Source organism: Oryctolagus cuniculus, chromosome 3 (genome assembly GCF_964237555.1).
Source record: "Oryctolagus cuniculus chromosome 3, mOryCun1.1, whole genome shotgun sequence".
NCBI lineage: Eukaryota > Metazoa > Chordata > Mammalia > Lagomorpha > Leporidae > Oryctolagus > Oryctolagus cuniculus.
In genome coordinates this window covers 67,916,756-67,938,716 of record NC_091434.1, presented here as the reverse complement: position 1 = coordinate 67,938,716, position 21,961 = coordinate 67,916,756, and the positions used below count along the sequence as shown (strand labels likewise).

Genomic DNA, 21,961 nt, shown 5'->3' with positions numbered 1-21,961 from the left:
TTTTTTCATTTTATGAAAAAGGAGATTGTTCTGCCCTCTTACAACTCCTGTTGAGAGATGGAACCAGAAGGAGCGTTCGGTAGGTCACGCACAGAGGAAGAGAGAAACAGAAACTCACTGAGAGAGCAAGCCTTCCGCAGCCCTGCGGCCGAGCCCCTCTTGAAGAAGAAGGCTGTGCTGATGCCAGTGTGGGTGCGCTCACCTTCTTAGAAGCTTCTTGGCCAAGACCAGCTTTGAAAACAGAGGGGCCTAAGAGGTGCTGGCTGCCCGTCTCGTTTGGGAGCCTGTGTCAGAAGCAGCGGGCACAGGTGACGGCTGGCTGTCGTTTGCGAGAGAAGACGCAGGACAGGTAGAGCCGCATCCAAGTTTCTGGTCTGTAAACTTGTGAGCCCTGTTGAGCTGTGAAGACATCGCAATATAAAACGAGTTGGAAAATATTTGTAAAGTGAAAGGTCATGATGATGTTTGGCCTGTTGGCCTGTACCCTTGTAACTGGTGTTTGAAGGCGCCCCTCGGTGTATTTTTAGACTTCCAACTGACTTCCTCCACCAAGTTCCCACTTTTGTGCCACAAGCCGAGCGCAGAAGCAGCCCTGGTCCTGTCTCATTCCACTTTACTTCTTGATGCATTCCTGAATCCAGAGAATCACCGGGAAGAAACCGGGAGATGCGCTTGTACTGGAAGCAAACCAGCCAGCTCGCATGGGCCTCAGCACGCCGCCCCGGCTGCCCACTGCCGTCAGGGGACCCCTCAGCTTGTGCGGCCCTTGGAGACACAGGGTGGTGATAAAATGAAACTGCCCCATTTTCTCAGGGTTAGGGCTCTCAGAGAAATATAACTCAGATCTTAGACGATTTAGGACACTTTTCAGTGGAATATTTTGGAATAAAAGTCTGGTATCAATGTTTTCCGGGTGTCATTTTCCCGAACTCTTGGTTTTACATTGTACCTTTCAAAACTCAGAGTGTGTGTGTGTATGAGAGAGTGTGTGTGTATGAGAGTGTGCGTGAGTGCTGCATGCACGTATGTACCCAGTGTGTGTTGTACCTGCAGGCCAAACTGAGAAAAGGAGGCACAAGGCTGCTCCCCTGAGTATGCTGGGGTCTGGAGCCTTTGAGTTTTCTTAGGCTGGTTTCATGTTCCCATTCTCCTGCATGATGCCATGGCCATGCTCTTCCCGGCTCTTCGGCTCCCTTGCTACCCCTAGCCCCTGTGGAATGGTAATTGACCAAGTGGAGGGGCTCCATTTCCAGCTCAGCCCTGTCGCTGCGCGGGCCCCCCTGTGTGTGGATGGCATGTGGGGGTGACTGCATACCTGTGCTGGCTCCCCCCTTCCCTTCCGCCCAGTGTTTGCCAGATTGTGCCCCTCTGGCATGTCCCTTTCCTCTGCCTAAGCACTCGTGTGACTCAAATAGAGTTGTTCAGCAGCTCTTCTAAAGAAGTACCTTGCACACTTGATTGAAAGCCCAAAGAGGCTTCAGGTGGTTGTTGTTGTTTTTTCTCCAGCTTGAGCAGCATCTGCCAATTTCTGATTTTCCTGCCTTTGTATTAGCCAGAATTCCTTTAACGTTTTGTTGCTCGAGTAAGGCTGCACGCTGGCTGGGGCAGTGGCCGATGTTACAGGGGTTAGGGCTCGCTCGAGCTGGGGCATTGTCTTCCAGCTGCCTTCTGATTGAGGCCTTAGAGCAAGGGAGATCCACCCCTGAACTGCTGGGTTCTCGCCTCACTCCGGCTGTGGCTCCATGCACAGGGCACGCTCTGTGTGGGCCTTCTAGCCCCGCCCCTTTCCCTTCTCTGGAATTACATGGGGTCCAGAGCTTGACCCTCCCCTGCCACTTGATAAAGGAGTGTCTTGGATGAGTTTCAGTTTCTTAAACCCTGGTTTCCTCACCTATAAACTGAGGAGCACAGCTACGCAGATAGGAGTGACATTAATCATGATATGGATGTAAAGAGGGTGTTAAACCAGCATTCAGTAAATGGTAGTGGCTCTTACTGTTATGATAAAGTTAGGATTGTTTTTGCACTTTACAAAGTATTGTTAGACTGAATTTTTTTTTTTATGTCCGTTTGTTTTAATAGAGTAACTGAGCCTACAAACTTTCCTTACTCAGTGTTCAGAGAGCAACCAGAGTCAGCAGCATGCTAGCGGTAGGGAAATGCTGTGGACATTCTAGCTCTAATCTATCAACTGGACCCACTGAGTGACCTCAAGGACCGCATGTCCATGAACACCACCAACCTCCATGGATGTGGTGTTCATTACGTTTTAGACCATGTTGTCTTAGATTATAGGTGGATGAAACGGAACCTCTTAGACGGACTCATTTTGGGAGAGACTTCTTGGAAACACAAAAACTAAATGTTAGAGTTTTGCAACCATCTACCGTTTTGGGGCGTAGGTGAGGTAGGTTAGCCAGTGGTTTGGATTTGGAGTTCAGTTTATTTTTTTCAACAGACCGTTATTGAAGCATTAAAAATACTGTTGAATTCCCAGTTACTGTCTCAAAATGAAATGTATGAGATTGAAGGAACAAAGAGTTTGAAGTAACAAAATACAAAATCAAATTTGTAGGAATTCATGAAACCCTATCATGCAGATCCATTGGTTTCATAAAATTTTTAAAGTCTGGCTGTAGATATTCTAACTTCTAAACCAGGTTTTTTAGTTATTAAAAAAAGCATGGAAAGTATATAATATCTGTAGTACCCTGTATGAATATAAATGTTCTTCCCAAGTTTCTACAGATGGCGTTGGTTGTGTCTGGTAATTGGATACAATTAAATGTTATATAAATTTTCAGTAATATACCAAAAATATAGAGTGCAAGAATAAAAATTCCACTTTCTTTTTGTTCCAGGTTCTCTGGGAGATGCTAACAAGGGAGGTCCCCTTTAAAGGTTTGGAAGGATTACAAGTAGCTTGGCTTGTAGTGGAAAAAAACGAGGTAAGACTACATTTCTCCATTCAGGTACATAGATCAGAAAACAGTATTGGGGTTTTGCAAAAGACTTTTTCATCTTCTTCAAATTGAAAGTAAGTTCACGCTTATGGAAAGATTAGCAGTAGGAGCTAACACAAAGGGTCAAAGTGATGTTATTCCTCATGAATGGGCCCTTTACATCTAATTGTTGCAGCCTCACGTCGTGATGCTGTAGATCAAAAGTTGTACAAGTACTGTACTAGTTTCTCAGTCTCAATTGTAAAACCTAGGGGTTTGTTCTTAGTGATGAAAGAAGCCATTGCGTCCCAGGTAGGGGAACAGTTTAACTCCATCTCCCGCGTTTAGGACGTCTTTTTTACTGGCCGGGAGTTGATATAGCTGTAAGAGACCTTCAGCTACTTCAACTTACCTCTCCCAGCAGGAGTCACTAGAGTACAAGAAACTGTCGCTTAGATGAGAATTTCAAAAATAAAAGAAGAAAAAATAGTTTCAAAAAAGGGGAAAATGACAGTTTTGCCACCTACGTTGAGCACCACATTGAAGATGAGCTGCTCTCTGGAATTGGCGAGGCAGTGGCGTAACTGTGCGCTTCTTCATGCAGAGCCTTTCCATTTCAAAAGGACTTCAGTGGCGTAAACACCGTTGGTGCTGTGTCCCCAGCCTCGCTTTTCTTCTTCCCACAAATTGAGGCTTTCAGTTAGTTGGACCTATGAGCCTACATCAGAGACCATGGCACATTCATATCAAAGAGAGCAACTACATTTTGAAAGGTTTAAAATCGTGACTGAAACGCACAGCCATGGAAATTCTCAGCATAAGGACGAAGCATCCATCTGAAGGTATTAGGAGACCTTGGAGCCCGTCGCGGGGGCATGCGGTTGTCTTTGCAACGGGAGGCCGCTCTGTTTCCGGGTCTTGCCCGAGCCCTGCAGAAAGGGTAAGAGTGCAACGTCAGGTTATAAAATAATTTGCAAAACGATGACTAGGTAAAGGTACTCCCTTTTTTATGCCTTGAAAGAACTCGAGTGATCTTCCCCGCAGTCTGAGTGCAGGGCCAAGCTGGATTAAGTGCAAAGCCGCTCTTGACCAGGAGACCAGAGTTCCATCCTTTCCATGGCACAGTCCAGCCTCACCTTGCTGGTTTGTCCTCCGATGCTTCGGGAATGGGTGGAATGTTGATGATCGCCGAGCCTGATGGGAGAGAGCTGCCCCTTCACGGAGCAGAAGAAGGCGCCCTACTCCTGTGTCACGTTTAATTGACTGAGAGTCAGTCCTGGCGCGCTATTAAATAAGGGCGCACCCACAGGGCGACTGATACTTTCCCGGTAGGAGGGCCCCCGTGTTTCCATTCTGTTTTCTGTCGCCCATGAGATGGTGAGATGTTTGGTCCTGGCCTTACAGTGAAGAGACCTGGTGACCTCTTGTTGGCCCTGGTGCAGGACACTCAATATAACCTCTCCCAGCTACACTGTTCCAAGACAAACGAGGAGGGAGGTTTGCTTTCTAAAGCTAACAGGACCCCCCAGTAGGTAGAAGACAGAACAACTGGTATTTTAAAACTGGATTTTATTCAAAGGATAGCAGAGGCCATATTCTTTCCAGTCTCCATTTAAATAACTGATGGCACATTCACACCCTCAGGAAGGCATTTTGGATGTGTCCATAGCCAGGTACTGCGGTGGTCTCTTCTTGTTAACTTGTTAAAGTGCAGTAGTGATAGGCCAACAGAAATTTACAAAAATATTCCCAAGGATCGTGTGGATCCCTCCAGTGGCCGCCCCGACGGTGCCATCCTGGATAACCGCAGTCGGGGCTTGGCACGGGCGCTCAGATGGAGCCTCCCTCCCAGGCCGGGTTTGTCAGCTAGGATTGCTCTGTGCATCCATGGGAAGAAGAATCCTTTCTCAAAGTTGTATCTGGACCTCTTTGTTTCTAAACCCTAAATGAGATCTTTAAACACTCATTTTCTAATACTCCATCTTAATCAAAACTAGATTCATACAGCACTGCTGATCTTTACAAAGTAAGCAATGAGCCAACACCAAAAACCTTTTTATGGAATAGGTGTGCCTGTTTGCTCTCACCACTGCCAGGAAGCCCACTTCGTACCCTTCAGAACGTTCTGGCAGGATAATTTCCGATTTTTATGAATCCTTAGCAAAGAACAAGTTTTATTTTAAGGCACCTTGAAACTTTCATAAAACCTAACCCACAACTCTTGACTATACTTTAGAAGATAACAACTTAAACATAATTTTTACATGTTATATCGAAAATTATGCAAAAAAGAATATGATCTTTAAAAAAAAAACGCCTGATTCACTGACTGGGAAGTATGTTCATTATAAATATGAAACTTTTATCCTAAAACATTTATGTTATAAGTAATGTTGCAAACCTGGTGTTAAGATCTGGTCATTTCAGAATGTTTTAATGCAATAGGAATGTTCACAGTTACGTAATCAGGACTTAAATACTTTGGATTCTATTTTAAAGTACTTTTAACACACCAAAATAATTCCTTACATAAAGTGTCTGGGTCTAGATTTAACTGGTATTTGACCATGTCAGATTATTTTAAATAAGTATCTCTTGGTATGATATCTTAGTGCTGGTATCTAAAAAGTTTCCTAATAAGAAAAGATGACAGAAATGATCATTCATATTCAGCCTGTCCCCATTTCAGTTCTTAGGAAAATGAGGAGATGGAGTTACATTTTTTAAAAAATTACACTTCACAAGAACTCATTACTTTCAGTTACACATGGAGAACATTGAGTTGCATGACTGCAGTTACAACCTGTTTTATTAGTTTATATCTCCCAACCATCTTTTATATTTTAAAAACGAAAATAAATGCCTCATTTTTCTTTTGCCCTTCATCAAAAGGCTTGCAGTTCACATTACAGTAAAACGATAGCATAGGCTAATACCTCTTGCTCTGTTCTGTGAAATCATAAGACTGGAAGTTAAATGCACCTTTAATTTGGAGAGGGTTGTTTTGCTTCTGAGCTTGCTCGTGTTTTGGTTTTAAGATTTATCTGTACCAAATATAGATCGTCAGTTTCCTTGCCAAGGCAACTGTTTTTGTAGTTTTACATGTAGCCTCCCCTAAATCCAGCTAAGCTCAGGTTTTTTTATTTGCAAAACTTCTTCAGCAGACACTACTGTGGAATAACACTTCTCAGTCCCTCTTAGTACGGCAGCACTCAGCTCACCACGCCCCGTTAACAACGGTGTTAACCCCCCTTCACACCCCTGAAGGGAATCCAGAGGGAACACAGCCTCCCTACGCTCATTACAAGTCAATGCGGTGCAGTAACTGCAATACAAGGGGCAAGCGACTGAAACGTGTTTTGCAGTGCACATGAGCTCAGGCAGGACCGCGCTAGAGGAGATGACGGAGCAGTTAGTTGTAGGTGTGTGCTCTTCTGCGAACACAACCTGATCGAGCTGGGTATCTTGATGATTCCAGTAACAAAAGCAGTACTGTTAACGGTGGCGTTCTCCAGATGCCTTGAAGTTATCGATAATGTAAAAGTCAGTCCGCCTTTGATTTGTTCCATGGCTGCGTACTTGGGAAGTCCAGCAGACTTTCAAACTGTTCAAGAAGCACTTTGTGTTTATCTGTAGGGCAGAGTTCGATTGTAGGCCCAGACAACCCCACACCTCATGGTTTGCTTGTTTTACTTCCATGAGTGCACTTGGGGCATTTGAAATTGGATGGGGAGCAAGAATTCTTGATCATGGAGAGCTTCGTTTATTGAAGGATGTCTAGACTTCTGACCTTCTCTCTTTAAATGCCAGTTCCAGCTCTTCATCCTTCAAACAAACAAAATTGCTCCTGCAGAACAGCTCTACGTGAACGCTCCTACTGTTAGAGCAGGGCTGGCCCCCAGGTGGTAATTCATGTGCTCTCGGGTCCTTACAGACTAGAGATTGACCAAAACAGGGCCATGACAAGTCATCCATTGAGAATGGCTTCTTTACCAACAAGAAAATGCACAGTTCTTTCGAATCATGTCTGTGATCTGGGCTGAAGATGTTTTCAGAGTTGTATACCTGTTGTCAAAGCTAATGCAGTTCCCTAGTTACCTGGCCTGTTTGCATGTAACAGTACAGGGATGGATTTGCAGTTTCAGATTTAGAACTTAAGTTCCAACTTGCCCTCCTCCTGCTGAGGCTTCTTTTAGACATGATTCTATGTCTTGCTACATTTGTTTATGCCGAACCTGACTTCTCTATGCACTGGAAAAGAGTCCTTAGATACTAGGTATTACAAATCCAAATATAAATGCCATCCCATCTTGTATTGATCCCTGGGAGCTATAAAGTTGATACCTTGTTTATGCTCTTGAGTTTCCTCTTAGGAAGAAAGAGCCCTCCCATGCATTTCCTTGACTTCATGTGTAGATCCGTGTGTTTCAGTGTTTGTTTTTCCTTCTCTCTCATAGAGATTAACCATTCCCAGCAGTTGCCCCAGAAGTTTTGCTGAACTGTTACACCAGTGTTGGGAAGCTGATGCCAAGGTATGTAGAGTGACATTTTGCAGGGTATGGGGGCCTACAGTAATGAAATTTCACATGTTTGTGTGGCTGTTTGCCTTTTTTTTTGACAGGCAGAGTTAGAGAGACAGAGAGAAAGGTCTTCCTTCTGTTGGTTCACCCCCCAAATGGCCGCTACGGCCAGTGCTGCGCCGATCCGAAGCCAGGAGCCAGGTGCTTCCTCCTGGTCTCCGACACAGGTGCAGGCGCCCAAGCACTTGGGCCATCCTCCACTGCCTTCCTGGGCCACAGCAGAGAGCTGGCCTGGAAGAGGAGCAACCGGGACAGAACCCGGGGTGCTGGCGCTGCAGGCGGAGGATTAACCTAGTGAGCCGTGGAGCTGGCCCTGTGGCTATTCACTTTTAAACTTGGGGGTAGTTCACTCCATTGCAAAGCAAGCAAAGCAAGCCATGTTGCAGCTCCCGGGCGTGTTGAGACACAGCGTGGAGGCTTGCATTGACATCTGTTCTTCGCGTCTCCCGAGATTCACTGCAGACTCTTACAGCACTCTCTGGTGTTCTGGCTTCAGTAAAAGTAATTTTGTTCTGTTTTTAATCTTCAGTAATAACCTTGCACCTCTATGTTACAAAATGACCAGCGCACAGTACTTACGTGGCAGGCACCGTTCCAGTAACTGTGTGTGTATTAGCTCATTTATTCCTGAGATCCGCTCTTCGAAATAGGTGCTGTTGTTATGCTCATTTTGCAGATGGAGAAACAAGGCACACAGAGGTTAAGTAAGGAGCCCAGGGCCACAGGGCTCATAAATGGCGGGGCTGGACGAGAACCCACGCGGTCTGGCACGAGTCTCTGCTCTTAGCCGCTCCGCTGTGTTGCCGTTCTCCCCCAGGAGCAGGCAGAGGGAGCACTCCTCAAGGCTCTGGATGTGTGCTCCCTGTCCAGCTTCCCTGGGCTTTCTGAGCCATCACAGTGGAGTTGGAGAAATTCCAGCACTTAAGCTTTCATGTGGTTATCATATTTGAGCATGAATGGCCCATTTCCTTTCCCTACAAAGATCATTTGAAAAAGACTTGCATACATACGGAAATATTTACAGATAAAATGATAGGGTAGTCTTGGATTCACTTCAAAATAAAGTGAAGGGAAATGCGTGATGGTACAGATTACACAAGATGGGCCACGGTAATTTTTGAAGCTGAGTGATAGGTATATGGAGGTTTGCGATGTTTTCTCTCCACTTTTGGGTATGTGTGGAATTTTCCCTAATAAACGGCTACAACAATGAAAAGTATTCTCACAAATTAAGTGTCAGACTAAGAGAGCAATTACGCTCAAGAAAAGAACCAAAACTTTATCATTCAAAATTGTCTGGTTCTTCGTGGAGATAAAGGTATCGCAACTGACCTTTTAAAAATAAGAGACCAGAAAAGGAAGCTTACAGAATGGGCTTTCTTCCTTAATTTGATCCCAGTTCTAGTCTTACACCCAAGAGGAATGGACGCTGATACCATCCAGTATCATACAGCATATAGCATGTATCATACAGCCATACAGTATCATACAGCCATACAGCATGTATCATACAGCCAACCAGTATCATACAGCCATCCAGTATCATACAGCCATCCAGTATCATACAGCCATACAGCATGGCTCTTCAGTGGGAAGCCCTCAGAAGCCTCCGGGGAGGACGAGGACTGTGTTAGTGTAACACAGAAGCTCTGCTGACACATCACATCCAGTGACTGCTTCTGCATCCCAGTGGGGTGTCCTGAACTGAGTGCAGCTAGGGACACGGGCAGGGACACGGGCAGGGACATGCTCCTATCGTCCCACATGCCCTGGCGTGGCCTGGAGGAGTTGGTTGCCGTTCTCCCCGGCTGCGTCCATTTGGCCTTTGCCCTGATGACCTGCACCCTCAATCTTTGCCTTCACTCCTATTCGTCAGATTCCCTTTACCTTTTTGAAAGTTGAGTACTGTGTTTACTTAGTGTTATTTATTAAAGTATTTATTCTATTTGAGAATCAGAGAGGGGCAGGGAAACAGACAGAGCTCCCATCCAGTAGTTCACTTCCCAAATATCCGCAATAGCCTAGGCCAACAGACTAGGCCAGGTCCAGGCCAAGAGCCACTAACTCCACCTGAGTCTCCCATGTGCGCCGCAATGATCCAACTACCTGAGTCATCACTTGCTGTCTCCCAAGGTGAACATTAGCAGGAAGCTGGAATTAGGAGTAGAACTGGGACTCAAAGCCAGGCACCCTAACATGGGACACTGGTGTCCCAACCAGCAGCTTACTTGCTAAGCCAAACACTCACCCCTTACTTAATATTTTTTTAAAAAATACTTATTTACTTGAATGGCAGAGTTAGAGAGAGAGAGACAGAGACAGAGACAGACAGAGGTCTTCCATCCACTGGTTTGCTCCCCAAATGGCCACGATGGTCAGGGCTGGGCCAGGCCAAAGCCAGGAGCCAGGAGCTTCAGCTGGGTCTCCCACACAGGTGCAGGGGCCCAAGCACTTGGGCCATCCTCCGCTGCTTTCCCAGGCCTTGAGCAGGGAGCTCAAGGATCAGAAGTAGAGCAGCCATTGCCCTTATGGGATGCCAGCATCGCGGATGGTGGTTTTACTTACCATGTCACAACACCAGCCCCTTAGTACTGTTTTTATTAAAGAATTATACATGCTTTTTAGCTATGTTAGTATTTTTATTTAGAGTCGTTATTATGTTTATTAGCACTGTATAATAAAGTTGCATATAATAAAGTCTGTCCTAGCCCTGTATGGACCCTGTTTTTAGTGTAGGATTTTGCAGAGCTTGACATGTTTAGGCATTAAAGAGAAATGCCTGCAGTTTGCAACTAATCCAGTACAAAGTGTAAGCAGACGTCTGCAGACTTGCTTTAAAACACTCAATTTCTACTGTGAAAATAGCATCATACTACCCTTTCCCTAATCTTGCAACCTGTCTTATGTCCAGTATGATATACAGAGTAAGTTTGATATTTTTTTTCTGAGGCTTAAAGGACAATTTTGCGTGAAATAATTTGCACTGAATTAGATTGCTACAACTACATCTATACTTGTAATTACATTTCAGTATGCAAAGCAGTTGTTGAATGTCTTAGTGGGGAACTTGGTACTGCATAATTACAGTTCTGAGGATGTACGTGTGTGCTGCGTGAGGTGGTATAAACCTCACTCCAGTGTTAGAGCCATGGAGTCTGCGTGTCCTTCACATGGAGTGGGCTGACTCTTCTTTAAGGCCAAAGGCATCTTCTGTTCCTGCAATGAAACAGACAAAGTTCAAGATTGGTTTTTGTTTCCTGGATTTCCCGAATTCGCTTTGTTCTGCTAAAACTGCGTCCTGCCCCGTGCATGCCCTGTGCCTGCCCTTCCAGCCTGCCCTCTGCTCACCTCCTCTCAACACAGCTTCCGCGCTGCCCTTCTCAGCAAGTGCTCTCTTCCCCTTGTCTTCCTACCCCATCACACCTGCCGTGGTTCCCCTTCTGATCCCAGCCCACACTTGCCGCTCCCTCCTCCAAACGGTAGTCTCAGTTCCTGCCTTACCTTGTTCTGTTAAGATAGCTCTTGCTAAATGCATTGCTAGCTCTACAGGGGACTGGAGCTACCTCTTATTGGTGTTTGTGTCCCTAACACATCTTACGTCAGTTTATCAAGTAGCTGCCCAGTTTGTTGCTGTGTGAATCAGCCAGATGGCAGGTCATGTCCTGAGAGGCCCAGGTCAGTTCTCTGCCTGGAAATACGAGGCTGTTCTGCCAGAGGTGGGTGCCAGTCCTGTGCACATACGTAGAGCAGTAGCTGATGGGTGTGCTCGGTTTTTTGTCAGTCCTCAAGCTTTAGGGTGTTAGCACCCAGGTTGTACTATTCAGGCCACCCACGGAACGGGTGTTCTCTTGCAGTGAGGAGGGGGGATGGGTGCACGCCAAAGTTGGAGGAGGGCAATGGGTCATCCCAGTGGCTTACACTGGGCGCCCAGACCATTCTGTCAAAGAGAAAGAAAAAGGAAAGGTGAATGTTGGTTCAAGCCCTGAAATGACACGCCTCAGTAAAGAAATAGTAATAGTTCAGCCCATGTGCTCACTTCCTAGGAAGGAAGGTGTGTGTCTTCCCTTGGGAGACGCCGAGTGTGGGAGCACAGACTCTGTCTATGACCTGCTCCCTGGGTGGGGCTGACCAGCTCCCTCTTTTCTGGAAGTCTCTCTAAGTCTATAAAGTGAAGGTAACAAATGGAGAAATAGTGTATGTAGATATAGTACATGTGGAAATGGTCCTTGTGATTTTTGTTTTCAGTAAGCAGGGCCCAGGTATCATGTGAGAGAAAGCTGAGTGCCTGTAGAGCAGCAGCCCGAGGTGCCGATGCACGGCCCTCTGCAGCCAGCACGCACGAGAGCCCACAGTGCTGTTGTTCTGAAACATTCACACCGGTCACTTTGTCTAAGGGCAGACTCCAGCTATAAAATTACAGTCTTTCTAGGGGTTCTCGTTCAATTATGAAGGTTTCACTGTATTTCAAGAATGATTATGAATATTATTCTGTAAAAATCCTTGAGTTTCTCCTGCTTTTCCTTACAAAATGAAAAATCCTTTATTATGTAATTAGTTCCTGTGCAAAAAAAAAATTTTTTTTTCTTTTAAAACCTGACACATGGTGGTAGAAATTAAGATGGAAATAGAGTTAAAGGAGACAGGATATTTTTCAAGTTTCCTGCTTAAGGCAGTTTTCTCTTAACTTACTAAAAAGCTGAATATATGCCAGTAGCATTTAGGTACTTATGCCGTCTCTTTAAAACACAGACACACACACACACACACACACACACAAGCATGTGCTCTTAAAAAGAGAAAAATAGTGGCCTAACTCCATAGCTCAGTTGTGTATTTCTGAGAAATGGGAAAATTGCTTTTCTTACTAATACAGGAGGCTCTCGGTCCTGAGAGCAAGCTACCTCAACATTGTTCTTTCTTGTTTTTGTGCGCCCAAATTAAAATGCATGTTTAATTGCTGCAACTGTAATTTGTTCAGAAATGGTATAATTACAAGGCATGTGAAGAGAGACTGTGCATCATCCTTTTATTCTCTTCCTCCGTTTTTGTTTTAACCTTTTGTCTCAACCTTGGCTGGAGTCTAAGGAGAGAGACGAGGATAGCTAGTGTGAGCTGAAGAAATGTACTTCCCACTGCCTCCCGCCCTGCTGAGCAGCGTCTCCCGGTGTCCCGCACGGAGGCTCATCCTAATGTGGGATAAACATTGAGAGCAGTGACTTTAAAATTGGAGGATCTTTTTCCTAACCAGCTGAAATTGGGAAATTTTATTCCAGAAGTCATCAATTTGGAATTAGATTTTTTCTGCCAACATTTTTTTTTAAGATTTATTTATTTATTTATTTGAAAGTGTTGGGGCCAGCGCTGTGGTGTATCAGGAAGAGCCCACTGCCTGCAGTGCCAGCATCCCATGTGGGCACCAGTTTGAGTCCCGGCTGCTCCACTTCCAATCCAGCTCTCTGCTATGGCCTGGGAAAGCAGTGGACAATGGCCCAAGTGCTCCCGGCTCCTGGCTTCAGATTGGCGCAGCTCCAGCTGTTGCTGCCATCTGGGGAGTGAACCAGAGGATGAAAGACCTCTCTCTTTCTCTTTCTCTCTCTCTCTCTGCCTCTCCTTCTCTCTGTGTGTAACTCTTTCAAGTAAATAAATAAATCTTTAAAAAAAGAAAGAGAAAGAGTTGCACAGAGAGAGAAGGAGAGGCGGAGAGAGAGAGGTCTTCCATCCACTAGTTCACTCCCCAGTTGGCTGCAGTGGCCGGAGCTGTGCCGATCCAAAGCCAGGAGCCAGGAGCTTCCTCCAGGTCTCCCATGTGAGTACAGGAGCCCAAGGACGTGGGCCATCTTCTGCTGCTTTCCCAGGCCATAGCAGAGAACTGGATTGGAAGTAGAGCAGCCAGGTCTTGGCGCCCATATGGGATGCTGGCACTGCAGGCAGCAGCCTTACCCACTGTGCCAGAGCGCCAGTCCCCTGCCAACATTTTTTATAAAACATACAAAAATTTAAAGAATTGTACAGCAGGGGCCGACGCTGTGGTGCAGCAAGTAAAGCTGCTGCCTGTAGTACCGGCATCCCATATGGGCGCTGGTTCGAGGCCCGGCTGCTCCACTTCCTGCTCAGCTCTCTGCTGTGGCCTGGGAAGGCAGTAGAGGACGGCCCAAGCCCTTGGGCCCCTGCACCCACGTGGGAGACCCGGAAGAAGCTCCTGGCTCCTGGCTTCGGACTGGCCCAGATCCGGCTGTTGTGGCCATCTGGGGAGTGAAACAGCGGATGGAAGACTTCCTTCTCTTTGCCTCTGCCTCTCTGTAACTCTACCTTTCAAATAAATAAATAAATCTTTAAAAAAAAAAAAAAAGAATTGTACAGCAAACACCAAGAACACCAAGATACTCAGACTCCCATTAACTTTTTACCAGTTTTATCACATAGATGTTTTTAAGGACTAATTTTTTTCCTTTGAGGAGCCCTTAATCATACCCAAAGAGAACTTCTACCTGGAGAAAAACACTAATTATCCCAAGCTTAGGCCACATGGATAGAAAAACAACATCAGAATCTATTCCTTCTCCTTTTAAATTTTTATTTATTTCCATTTTATTTGAAAGGCAGATAAATGGAGATAAAGAGACAGACACACAGAGCTCTTCCATCTGCTGGTTCACTCCCCAGATGCCTGCAACAGCCTCAGCTAAGCCAGGTCCAAGCCAAGAGACTGGAATTCAATCAGGTCTCGCACGTGGGTGGCTGGAACCCAAGTACTTGAGCCGTCACCTGCTGCCTCCCAGGGTGCATATGTTCTTCAGCATAAGTAATCCAAAATATGGAATCTGCTGTAAATAACGTTGTGTCACGTTTCCTTTCGCCCGCCCGGTGGGCTGAGCTGGGTATGACCGTGCCTGTGGGTGCCTGTGTCTTCTCTAAAGCTCTCCTGCTTAAGGCCCAGTATGTGACTCTCTCCCCTTTTGCAGAAACGGCCGTCGTTCAAGCAGATCATTGCCATCCTGGAGTCCATGCGCAATGACACGAGCCTTCCTGACCAGTGCAACTCGTTCCTGCACAACAAGGCAGAGTGGAGGTGGGTGGTCCTGGCGCTGCAGCCCGGCCACAGAGCCCTGGCTGACAGTCCTGCTGGCTGCGCGTGGCTTAGGGAAAACAATGTTTTAGACCTTTGGAGAGGAGACCTGGTGAGCCCTCCCTCTCACACGGAAGCAAGAGGGAGAGTCTGCGTTGTCTGACTGCATCCCTCAGTGTTTGGAAAGAATACTGAAATCCTGGCTTCTGAGACAAACGCTGGTGAGCAGCCCGTCCCCGTCCCCATCCCCGCTCTGGCCTGTGTCCAGTAAAGTAAGAGAGGAAAACTGTGCAGGCCTTGAAATGCGCGGGCGCCAGATCTGCTGCTGGAGAGGGCAAGGGCACTGTAAAAACACTTGTAAAAGAAAACTTGGGCCCTTATAAATCCTATCAAATGTTGTGAAGTGCAGAACAAACTTCGGAACGAGAGAACCGTCTTGTATGAGTGGAAAAAGTAAGCCCAGGCTAGCCCGTCCGAGCCAGCTCACATGATGCACGTATAAATAGCATGTTTGGGAGCTGACACCACTGCTGCCCTGACTCAGCAGAGGTGGGAGTAACCTCAACTCTGCTCCGAGGCAGTAATGTGAGGCCTTACGCCATCTGCTGATGCTGGCTGAACACTGCATGCAGGTTGAAAACCACCAGGTTGTGGACTCCTGTTGTCCCAAGTCTCCTTGGGCTTCCTGTTTGGTATTTTACAGTCACACTATGTATGCTTATTCCTTTGAAAGATCTCCCTAGGGCGAGTGAGTTAAGTGAATTATTACTTAGGGCTACAAAAGTAACACCGTGAAGTCAAGTCTAGTCCTAAGAGACAATTTTTAGGCTGAAATAATTAAAAAAGCAAAACATTTGTTTCCTGCAGTAAGAGATCAGTGACTGTGTAATCGGATCACTTCCCATCAGAACCCTCGTATGGGTTCCAATCACTCGTAAGATGAAGGGAAAGATACTTAACAGGACTTTGGAGACTGAATGAGGCCATCTGGGTTTTGGCCCCAATGGCCTTAGCTTAAGATCATGGTCCTATTCCACGCTTGCCCTCCCTCTGCAGGGGGGCTTTGCAGATACAGTTTCCCCTCTTTAAAGCCCACCCCTGTGCAGCTGCACACCACCCCTGAGGCTCCGGTAGCTGAGATAACACAACAGGCCAAGTCCTGCCTTCCGCACTCCGAGAGCGTGTCTCCTCCTCAGCCCCGCCCTTGCCCTCTGTGGGTAGTTGTTGAACTATGTCCCCCTGTTGCTTGCACTCACCACTGTCCCTGCAGCTCCTAGAACATGCTGGAAACACAGCTGTTGCTTGGTCAATACGTACGAGGACAGAGGAAGAGAATGCCTTGTTGGTAATGATATGAAAGGATGGTGTTATACAGCAGCACATAACCCTGTAGGGCCATTTGTCTGCCATGACAAGCACCCAGGTTGTATTTGTTTGTTCAGCATCCATTGTGCTTCTGCTGGTGCCGCCCAGGTGCCGGGCCGGAGCCATGAGCACAGGATGCTTGTCACAGCGTGTCCAGTTGCCAAACTGCTAAATGGAAACCCACACATAGCTACTGGACAGGCGTCGCAGCTGAGAAGCGCCGGACGCCTGAGAGCACAGGCCCACACCATCTGATCTGGGCCGAGGCTGCTGTGAAAGCCTTCCCCAAGGAAGTGCCATTCGATCTGTTATCCCAAGGGTCAGTGGGATATTAATACCCTTGCGACAGGGAGTCTTTAAAAGTATGGCAACAGAGCATCAGTCAGGAGGAAAGTCGCTTGCTCTCCACGTGAAAATCTTAAAGCCTACATATGGCCAAAAACAGTGCCCTCAGAAATCGGGTCCAAGACAGATGACAGCTGCTGTCACAGCTCTTCCCCACGTACGACCATTCCCATAGGTTTTGGTCTCAGGACTCTTTTACGTTCTTAGAATTACAGTGGACTCCAAAGAACCTTTGTTATCATGACCTGCATCTGCCAGTGTTTACCACATTCACGATGAGAATCGAGAAAAAACTTAAATATGTGTTGATTCATTGAAACTACACACAGTGACACAGCACGCTTTTGCATTCAGTCTGCGTCACTTGCGCACGCAGGGAACCTGTGGGAGACCGAACGCTTTTAGAGGATGAGAGCGGAACAGGCGACCCCTGTCTAGTGATATTCTGAAAACAGCGTAACTCCAAGAATCTTCTGGAAGGTCTCATGGGTCCCCAGAGCAACACTGAAAACCTCTGTCACAGACAAAGAGTTTTTTTATTTAAAATAACATTTTAGAGGTGTGGATTGTGGCTGAGTGGGGTTAGCTACTGCTTGAGACCCATCCCATATTGGAGAGCCTGGTTGGAGTCCTAGCCACTCCATGCTTCCAATTCAGCTTCCTGAAATACGCACCTGGGAGGCAGCAGATGATGGTTCAGGTACTTGGGTCCCTGCCACCCTGTGGGAGATGCAGTTGGAATTCCTGGCTCCTGGCTTGGGCCTGGCCAAACCCTGGTGTTATAGGGATTTGGGAAGTGAACCAATGGATAGAAGATCTCTCTGCCCTCTGCCTTTCAAATAAATAAATCTTTAAAAATGAAAAATAAAGTAGCCTTTTACTAAAACACTAAAGGACATGAAAATGCAGACCTAGCGATGCTCAAGTTGTTGGGTACCTGCCACCGTGCAGAACACCTTGCTGCCAGCTTTGACCATGGCCCAGCAGACATTTGGGGAGTGAGCCAGCAGGTGGAAGTTTTGGCTCTCTGCCTCTCAAATTTTTTTAAAAAAAAGATAGGCTTATTTTGGTGCAAAGAAATCCATGAATTTTTTTTTTTTTTTCATAATACATGCTAAACTTTCTGAGGACTCTGTAAGGAAGGATTTCAACATTTTTGTGCCAAAGCAAACATCTTTTAATTCTCTCACAAATTTATTCCTCATCTATTTTATAGGAATTCTGATTTCTTTTTAAAATTTCATTTTATTATAAAATTTTAATTTTATTAGAGAGAGACAGATTTTTCATCTGGTTTACTCCCCAAATGCTTGCAACTGTGAGGACTGGGCCAGGTTGAAGCCAGGATCCCAGAACTCAGTCTGGATCTCCCACTTGGGTGTCAGGGATCCGAGTACTAGAGCCATCATCTGCCTCCCAGAGTGCATATTAGCAAGAAGGTGGATCATCAGCACACCTGGGGCTCGAACCCAGGCAGTCCAGGATAAGATGTGGGCATCCCACATGGCACCTTAACCACTGTACCAAGTGCCTGCCCCTCTGATGTCTGTATGAGCCAGTGGACCACAGTTTGAGAAGAAGCAGATCTGTTTTTTTTTTTTTTTTTTTTTTTTTTTTTTTAAGATTTATTTATTTGTTTGAAAGAGTTACACACAGAGAGAAGGAGAGGCAGAGAGAGAAAGAGAGAGGGAGAGGGAGGTATTCCATCTGATGGTTCACTCCCCAGATGGCTGCAATGGCCGGAGCTGTGCCGATCCAAAGCCAGGAGCCAGGAACTTCCTCCAGGTCTCCCACGTGGGTGCAGGGGCCCAAGGACTTGGGCCATCTTCTACTGCTTTCCCAGGCCACAGCAGAGAGCTGGATCAGAAGAGGAGCAGCCAGGACTAGAACCGGTGCCCTTATGGGATGCTGGCACTTCAGGCCAGGGCGTTAACCCGCTACACTACAGCGCCAGCCCCAGAAGCAGATCTGTTTTAACTGAACTTGGATATTGGTTAAAAAACATGGATGATAATAATATTAATTGTAATAATGATTTTTTAAAAAGCCATGGTTTTCATTTATTGGGGTCTTACCAGACACTTGTACTTCTTTTGGATTTTCTTTTGCTAATCCACATAGCAACCCTAACTTACATCAGGCAGGTTGAGTATCTTGCCCAAGATCGTCCCACAGTATTGAGATGGTACCCAAGTGGCGTATGTAAAATTGATGCCAGTGCCAGGCCTGCTGTGGCACACATGCCATGTGTGCTGCGGGGGGACACGTGGTCATTGTCATGCCCTCGCAGAAGCAGGAGGTGTTCGATTGACTAGATACTCTCAGAGCTAAGAGAAACTTCCCGGGGCGTGGCTGCTTCAGGCTATCATTACGGTCAAAACACTGTCTTACTCACGGTGCCGAGTACCAAAAAGAATTCTGTGTTTCTATCAGATCATCTGGCTATTTCCACAGGTGGCACATTCAGACCACCTGCCTTCTCTCCCTGACTGTTGTCTCATGTCTGGAACCATGTAACGAGAGTCCAAGTCAGAGACCCTGTGCAGTCAACTCCAGTCATGCTGTGAAGTTTCTGGGGAATGCTGGTTGCCTGGTAGAGCTTCTGTACATAGCCCAGATGGAGCATCTGGTGGGGTTTTATTGTTGATGTTTTTATTTATTTATTTATTTGCGAGGCAGGGAGACACACAGAGAGCCCCCACCTGCTAGTTCATTTCTCAGATGGCCACAGCAGCCAAGACTGGGCCTTGCAGGAGCTAGGAATCAAGTCCAGGTCTCCCACAGGGGTGGCAGGGACCCAGTTACCTGAACCATAACTGCTCCTACCAGGTGTGCAGTATCAGGAAGCTCCAGTCAGGAGCCAGAGCCGGGAACTGAACCTGGGTGCTCGAATATGAAACCCGTGCAGCTTAACCCCTAGGTTAAATGTCTGCTCCCAGAACGTCTGTGTTAAGAAAGTTAAGTAATTCTTCTGAAAGTTACCTTCAAAACTAGATGATTGAAAACTGTGTAAGCAGCAGGTACTTGGCACAGTGATTGAGGTGCAGCTTGGGACTCCTGCATTCCACATCTGGAGCGCCTGGCTTCCAGTCCTAGCTCTGCTTCCACTTCCAGCTTCCTGCTAATGCAACACCCTGGGACACAGCAGGTAATGGCTCAAGTATTTGGTCCTTCGTACTAACCCAGGGGACCTGGCTTGAGTTCCTGGCTCCTGGCTTCAGCCTGGCCCTGCCCTAGGTGTTGTAGGCCCTTATGGGGAGTGAACCAGCAGATGGAAGACCTCTCTCTCTCCCTCTCTGTCTCTGTCTCTCTCTCTCTCTCTCCAACCCTCTCCCTATGTGTGGATCTGCCTTTCAAATAAATAAGTTTATAAAATTACACTTTATGTTCTTTTCTGGGAAATGAAGGGAAAGAAATCTCATGCCAGACATTTTCTGGCGCATCAGATTTTCAGCTTGTTTCTCTTCCTGTTGACTTAGTAGCAGTAACAGCAATGAGTATGAAGAACAGAAAGTGTCATTTATTTATTTACTGAAAGTCAGAGTTACAGAGACAGAGGGAGAGAGGGAGAGAGGGGAAGGGAGAGAAGGGAGAGAGGAGGAGGGAGAGGGAGAAGGGGGGGAGATCTTCCACTCACTGGTTCACTCCCCAGGTGGCTGCAATGGCCAGGGCTGGGCCAGACCAAAGCCAGGAGCCAAGAGCTTCACTGGGGTCTCCCACATGGGCGACAGGGGCCAAAGCATTTGGAAATCTGCTGCTTTTCCCAGGGCATGAGCAGGGATCTGGATCAGAAGTAGGGCAGCCGGGACTCAAACCGGCACCTATATGCTATGCAGGCGTTGCAGGCGTTGCAGGGCTTTACCAGCCCTGACAGCGTGTCTTTCTGTTGGCCGTATTTTCAGTTTTCGTTAACCCTGTGACTGTGGCCCTGCGGTCTGCAGAGTGAGCCCTGTGTGTTGTGACGGAGCATTCAGAGCTGTGCATCCTGGTTAAACACCTTGTTGGTTGTGTTTTTCCTCAGTGATCAAAGTGCTCTTACCACGACATGCTCTGTAGAAAACAAAAAGCAGGACTCGAAGCAATGGATATTAACACAAATCGTGTACCATATGACACTCACTGTACATATGCTCCTGTCATGTAATCTATAAACTGTATCGCTGTATTTATCAACTGACCTTTGTTTCAAAGTAAGTTTCTAATGAAAGAAGATAATTACAGTTCAGTGCCTGTTTTTAGTGTATGGAAAATTGATACTAGTTGAAACTTATGTTGGTTGGTTGAAGAGAAAATTCTAGTGTGCATCCACTAAGACATTTAAGTATATTTTTAGAACAGGGAAGTTATGTAAATTCACCAACTAAAATATTCCATGCAAAACAATGCACCAAAAGAAGCAGGGGCACGGCTGTTTACGCATTGTCCCCAGCTCTGATTTCTCTCTCAGGGCAGGTGGCCTCCCGCAGTGCACACCCTTTGAGGCCCTGGGGTGTGGGGGCACAGCGTGGGGAAGCGCAGGCTGAAGAGGCATGGTCTCGCTGTGAGCGTGGGTGCCTGGGCCACTGGCTTCCCTGTCCATTAACTGCTGATCTGTTTTCCAGAAGGGCTTAAAGTCCCGTGGGGCCCACACAAGTGAAACAGAACGTGTTGGCCATTTACCCGGATCAGACAGAACATCAGTGAGCTTAGTGCCGCAGGCAGGGTGTCAGCACTGGCTTGGCAGAAGCACCCCCTCGGTGACAGCGCAGGCTGCTGCCACTTCCCCACAGACCACGCCCGACCGGCCCCCAAGTCACCCTCTGAAGATGCTCATGCGTTATTGCAAAAGTACCCTAATGTTGCTTTTTTTAAAAAGATTTATTTATTTATTTGAAAATCAGAGTTACACAGAGAGAGAGAAGGAGAGGCAGAGAGAGAGAGACAACTCCCCAACCAGCCACAATGGCTAGAGCTGCACCGATCTAAAGCCAGGAGCCTCTTCCTGATCTGCCATGTGGGTGCAGGCACCCAAGGACTTGGGCCGTCTTCCACTGTTTTCCCAGGCCATAGCAGAGAGCTGGATCGGAAGTGGAGCAGCCAGTACTCGAACTGGCGCCCATATGGGATGCCAGCACTTTTCAAAGCCCAGTAGAGACTTCACCTCCTTCATGAAGTTTTACTCAGTAATTGAACAGCAGCCCTGCCAAATCGGGAGTGCCAAGGAAGGGCCCTCGAAATTAGTGTTTTGTTGGGTTTTTGGTTTGGAGTTTTCTAAAACAAGCTGCTCAGGTAATTCTTAGAGTCAGGCAAGTTAAGGGAGCCCACACATCATGGAACCATCACTCCCTTTGGCCAAGGAAACTGAGTCAGGTTAAGAAATAGATTGCCAGTGCGTCTCAGCCTCTTACTAATGATGTGCTATTGATCACCAAGTCTGGCTGTCAACTTCCTATCATACGAGATTAATTCCTGTTTCTTGGAATTGTCGTGGGGCAGAGATGAGATGGCACACAGCAGCTTTGTAGATGTAAAGAACCAGCTGAATGTAGACATCTGTTAAATGGCTAAACCAGGACCCCGGTTCCATGGCTTGTGCCACGCCCCGGTGGCTCATCCATGCTTTGTTGCCGCCTTTGGAGCTTAATTTTCCCAACGACCTGTTGATTTGTAAGGATAGGATAGAG

The 21,961-nt window shown here is 46.7% G+C and overlaps 1 protein-coding gene across 6 annotated transcripts in view; it reads left to right on the top strand.

The window, feature by feature from the left end:
• MAP3K20 (mitogen-activated protein kinase kinase kinase 20) overlaps positions 1–21,961 on the top strand; it is a 174,857-nt gene that overhangs the window by 104,021 nt on the left and 48,875 nt on the right. For all 6 annotated transcript variants that reach the window (XM_008258756.4, XM_008258754.4, XM_051849412.2 and 3 more), the window contains exons 8-10: positions 2,862–2,948; positions 7,400–7,474; positions 14,485–14,591. In XM_008258756.4, the coding sequence (XP_008256978.1) occupies positions 2,862–2,948; positions 7,400–7,474; positions 14,485–14,591 (269 nt within the window). The remainder of the gene's footprint in view (positions 1–2,861; positions 2,949–7,399; positions 7,475–14,484; positions 14,592–21,961) is intronic.